At 51.2% G+C, this 5,489-nt stretch overlaps 2 protein-coding genes across 2 annotated transcripts; both read left to right on the top strand.

Moving 5' to 3' along the window:
- Window positions 1–1,426: 1,426 nt before the first annotated feature.
- Window positions 1,427–2,986, top strand: UCRPA7_7029 (putative extracellular invertase protein; the record flags this gene model as incomplete). Its single annotated transcript, XM_007919564.1, has 1 exon — window positions 1,427–2,986. The coding sequence occupies one exon, from the start codon at window positions 1,427–1,429 to the stop codon at window positions 2,984–2,986; it is 1,560 nt and encodes a 519-aa protein (XP_007917755.1).
- Window positions 2,987–3,812: 826 nt separating this feature from the next.
- On the top strand, window positions 3,813–5,223 carry UCRPA7_7030 (putative -transferase family iii protein; the record flags this gene model as incomplete). Its single annotated transcript, XM_007919565.1, has 5 exons — window positions 3,813–3,833; window positions 3,886–3,917; window positions 3,974–4,100; window positions 4,159–4,663; window positions 4,718–5,223. The coding sequence occupies 5 exons, from the start codon at window positions 3,813–3,815 to the stop codon at window positions 5,221–5,223; spliced, it is 1,191 nt and encodes a 396-aa protein (XP_007917756.1).
- Between the last annotated feature and the right edge of the window lie 266 nt (window positions 5,224–5,489).

Here is a 5,489-nt window from a genome sequence, read left to right on the forward strand (position 1 = left end):
GCTAGCACAGAGGCATACGATCGCTGCCTAGCAGCTGCAAAATCAACGATCGAGATGATTGCGGATTACTGGGGACGACAGGAGCACAACCGACTGTCCGCATGGTATTCACTGTAAGAACAATATCGAATATTCACTGCTGTAGTGGCTCATTCTCTCTAGGTATTTTCTTTTTCAAGCTGCTCTCATCCCGTGTATCTGCCTTCGCAATGAGCCCTCGTCAAGTTTTGCTCCCGACTGGCGAGCCCAACTCAATACCACGCTTCACACAATCATGGCATTGGCTCCTGTGAACGCAAGCTCGGGTAGATGTTATCAGATCATCTCTGATCTGTGTGGGAGATACCTCAATACACCTCAACTTGAGGGGGGTGGTGCCCAGCCCGATAATGGAAATGGTCTTGCCATTGAGAATCAGACTGCGGAGCAGACAGCGCATATGGATACGTGGCCAGCGGAACAACCTGTGGCAGAAAGTCTTCAAACACAAATCAACAGCGTCTTTAGCATGATGTGGCCGAATGTGCCTCCTATGGAGGCTGCGAATGTTGTAATGGGTGACGACGCTGGATGGATGGAATTTCTGCGAGCAGGAAGTATAGACAACTGGGCAGGCCCGAATCAATAGCGATGGGCTTTGATCTTACCTGGCTTATGATTTTATCCCAAAATCATGGAACGTCAAGAAGTCACACACTGGAAGCAGACAAGAAGCGAGTGGAGCGTGTCTGTGGTCTTGAAAGCCAGCCTCGACACTTCCCTGGGCAAACATGCTCTTGACTTCGTGCTCTAATTAGTTCGACAAGTCCGATTCACGGATTCAACCAAGTCATGGAGAGAGGAATCGTCTTCAACTGTCCCCCACAGCGTATTTAAAAAGTCATATGTTCTATTAGTGACGTCGTTACAACTCCACAAAATTGCCGAATAAAACGGCCGAAATCCACACATACCCCATGTTTTGCTCCAAATTTCTCCAATGACTCGTCCGCACCCTGTTGGACCTCCACATGGGCAGGGCATTAAGGCCTGGGCATCCCCGCAGCATCTCCAAGTCTCAAGATCCCGCATGCCGGTACCAGGTTACAATATCGTAGCTACCGGATGCCCTCCGGCTGTGGCGCCGGGCTCAAGAGCATTCAACATATAGATAAGCAGATGCATCGCCCGAGCTGACTCCGATCGCTCGAAATATTATTGGCCCAGGGTTGTCTTCGCGTCTAAGTCAATTGTCATGAAGCTGTCACCAATCGTTGCCGCCGGAGCCATTGCCGCCAGGCAAAGCAACTGCACAGGTAAGCCGCCTGTAATAGACTACAATGCGGCGCCGCCAAACCTCTCAACTCTTGCAAACTCTAGTCTTTTCGAGACATGGAGACCTAGAGCGCATGTCTTACCTCCATTTGGTCAAATAGGAGATCCGTGTATGCATTACACTGATGCAGAAACGGGTCTCTTCCACGTTGGCTGGCTACACAGTGGTGCTGCCGGGGCTACGACCGATGATCTTGTGACCTACCACGATCTCAATCCCGACGGAGCCCCATTCATCGTTGCCGGCGGTGTGAACGACCCTATTGCCGTCTTTGATGGCTCAGTCATTCCTAGTGGTATTGGGGGGCAACCAACTCTGCTGTACACCTCGGTGTCGTATTTGCCCATTCAGTGGACCATTGCTTACACTAGAGGAAGTGAGACGCAATCTCTAGCGGTCTCATCTGATGGTGGACGTAACTTCACCAAGCTTGAACAAGGACCCGTCATCCCCTCTCCGCCGTTCGCAGTCAACGTGACCGGCTTCCGCGATCCCTACGTCTTTCAAAACGCGCAGCTGGATTCGCTCCTCGGCAGTGATGAGGGTACCTGGTATGTGATTATATCGGGTGGTGTGCATGGCGATGGTCCCAGCCAATTCCTATATCGACAATACGACACAGACTTCCAATATTGGGAAGAGCTCGGCCAGTGGTGGCATGAACCCGCGAACTCAACTTGGGGCAATGGTGACTGGGCTGGACGATGGGGCTTCAATTTTGAAGTCGGTAACGTATTCAGCCTTGACCAAGATGGATACAATACCGAAGGTGAAGTGTTCACCACTTTAGGTGCTGAATGGTCGCTCGATCCTATTGTACCGCAGGTCTCAGACTTCCGTGACATGCTGTGGGCAGCCGGCAACGTTTCTCTGAAGGACGGCACTGCCAAGTTCACGCCTACCATGGCTGGACGTTTGGACTGGGGCGCATCTGCATATGCCGCGGCTGGAAAAGTCCTGCCAGCGTCTTCACTGGCGTCAAGTAAGAGCGGTGCGCCTGATCGGTTCATTTCATACGTATGGCTTACTGGCGACTTCTATGGTACCCTTGACCCTGCGACAAATCAACAGAACTGGACAGGTGCTCTGCTACTCCCTCGAGAATTAAGCGTAGGCAAAATCAGCAATGTTGTGGACAACGACCTCTCACGGGAAACTGGGTCATGGCGGATAGCAAGCAATACCTCTGGTGTCTTGGAGCTCACCACTCTCAAACAGGAGATTGCGAGAGAGCCGCTGGCTGCTCTGCTGAACGGCACGACATCCACCGAGCCTGGCCGAACAGTGAACGCCTCTGGAATTGCAGCGTTTCAGAAGTCGCCCGATACCAAGTTCTATGTTCTCAAGACGTCTCTCAAGTTTCCACAGTCAGCTCGTGGAAGCGATCTCAAAGCGGGCTTCCAGATCTTGGCTTCTGAGTATGAGTCGACGACAATTTACTACCAATTCTCCAACGAGTCTATCATTATCGACCGGAGCAACACAAGCGCGGCGGCTTTAACCACGAATGACATTGATTCAAGAAACGAAGCTGGCAAACTGCGATTGTTCGACGTCGTCCAGGCTGGCGAGGAAGAAGTAGAAACACTTGATTTGACTATCATAGTCGATAATGCAGTCGTCGAGGTGCACGCTAACAGCAGGTTTGCCTTGGGCACTTGGGCTAGGTGAGTGATAGATGTGTCTTGGAAGTTGGAAGCACCCGCTAACTCAACAGGTCTTGGTATAATTCCTCAAAGGAAATTCGCTTTTTCCAGGAAGGATCTGGCGAGACGGCATTTGGAGATGTAATAATCTACGAAGGACTATATGATGCTTGGCCAGACAGAGCTGATTGAAAACCATTGGGATATTTGTATGTATGAGCTATCAAGGCGGTTTTTAGCTATCTAAGCTATCAAGGGCTCCGAGAATCGATGGTGGCCACTTTTTGTGATCAGCCAGCCATTGATGAGCAGAGATAAATCAACTTTGATCATGAAGGAAGTATAGATGATACCTACAGTGAAGCCAAGAAAACATGCATTTTGTTGACCCGTTATCGTCGAAAGTGAAGTGTCCAATTCCCGCCGGCAAATGCCGCTGTACCGCCAGTGAGGTGTGTCCCCGGAATGCTAAGATGGTGGGGATCTAACGGCGTCATCGGAGCTTGTGATTGAGCTCCGTGCTCCACCGAAAGCACTAAGGTCCAGGGGGTAGCAGCAGGCCTAGCTACCTAGGGCGACGGGGTCGGACCCCGTCTCTGGCTTCATCTCAAGTTCAAGACGAAGCGGTCTGCCTTGACCTGCAGATATCAACGCTGAGGATCTGCGGTGTCTAAACTCACTACACGATGGCCTCAAGCGTGTCAAACATCTCACGGTCCTCTCGGGCTCTGCTGGGATGTTGTCGACCATCAATTGCGAAGCTCCAGCGGCCTGCGGGGTACCGCCGTGGTTTGGCAAGCCTCTCCGAGACGGCAGGGCCTCTTCCGCTCGAAGGTTATCGGGTGCTTGATATGACGAGAGTCCTCGCTGGCGTGAGTATATATCTCCTTGATTTGATATCAATCATGACTGATAGGATCTTAGCCTTACTGTACCCAGATTTTGGGGGATTTGGGGTGAGTGGTTGTCAATTGACTCCTTAAATTTTTTATGCTGAAGGCGTGTCTGCAAGTGCCGAGGTTATCAAGATCGAGCATCCCGTTCGTGGTGACGACACTCGAGCCTGGGGTCCACCATATGCAAAATACACGTCCGGATCAAGCCATGATGGCCCAGGCGAGTCTGCCTATTTCCTAGGCGTGAGCGATTTATACCGCCAAGTTGTATCGCTGAATGGCTGTTAATCGTTGAGCCTAGGTAAACCGGAATAAGAAGTCGCTGGCGCTCTCCTTCCAGGACCCGGCTGGAGTGGACATTCTACATAAGCTGGCAGCTAAATGCGACATACTTGTGGAGAACTACATCCCGGGGTCATTGAAGAAGTATGGGCTCGACTTTGAAACAATCCATAGGATCAACCCGGGCTTGATCTACGCGTCGATCACAGGATATGGACAGACAGGACCTTACTCGCAGAGAGCGGGTTACGATGTCATGGTTGAGGCTGAATTCGGCCTTATGCACATCACAGGCGCCCGCGACGGCCCACCAGTGAAGGTCGGTGTGGCCGTGACCGACCTGACAACCGGCCTGTACACGAGCAACAGTATCATGGCTGCCCTGTTAGCCAGAGCCAAGTCGGGCAAGGGGCAGCACCTCGATGTGGCTTTGAGCGATTGTCAGACTGCAACACTGGCAAATATCGCCAGTAGCTGCTTGATCAGCGGCGAACGAGATACTGGAAGATGGGGCACAGCACACCGTGAGTCTCTGCGCCACAATACAAGAATGATAGTCGAAACTAATACCAACTCAGCTTCCATTGTACCCTACAAAGCATTCAAGACTAAAGACGGTGATGTCCTGTTCGGCGGAGGAAATGACCGGCTGTTTGGCATCCTGTGCGATGGCCTTGGTCGGCCGGAATGGAAAGACGAACCCAAATACAAGATCAACGCGCAACGTGTAGCCAATCGAAATGAACTCGAAGCAGAAATTGAGAAGATCACGACACAAAAGACCACCCAGGAGTGGCTGGAGGTGTTCGAAGGAAAGGGAATGCCATATGCTGCCGTGAATGATGTCCAAGACACCCTCAATCACGAGCATACGAAGGCGAGAAACATGGTGATTGAAGCAGAGCACGAAACATGCGGACCTATCAAATTGGTGAACACGCCGGTCAAATATTCCAACAGCAAGCCCGGCTTAAGAACCACACCACCAACACTCGGACAACATACAGATGAGGTTCTCAAGGACCACCTAGGTTTGGATGCACCACAAATCAAAGACTTGAGAGATAGAGGTGTAATTAGGTAGCATGATGATAAGAAATATACTTCTTCAGGGTTTTAAAAAGGACCATGTCCAGCACAATCCAGAAGTCCGCGTGTGGGTCATTCGAGTCATGTGATGGTCACGTGCCGTCGGAGAGAACCTTCGTGATCTGACTTTGGAGGACGAGCCACTCTTCAATGTTGACCAAACCAACGAATATTCTAACTTGTAAGCCCAACACCCGAGAACGAGCCTCAATTCGGCCAATTCAGCCCCATTCTACGCGCGGGAAGGTATGACTTCAAGTG

The sequence above is a fragment of the Phaeoacremonium minimum genome (assembly GCF_000392275.1).
Source record: "Phaeoacremonium minimum UCRPA7 unplaced genomic scaffold PA7_03_scaffold_496, whole genome shotgun sequence".
Taxonomy (NCBI): Eukaryota; Fungi; Ascomycota; class Sordariomycetes; order Togniniales; family Togniniaceae; genus Phaeoacremonium; species Phaeoacremonium minimum.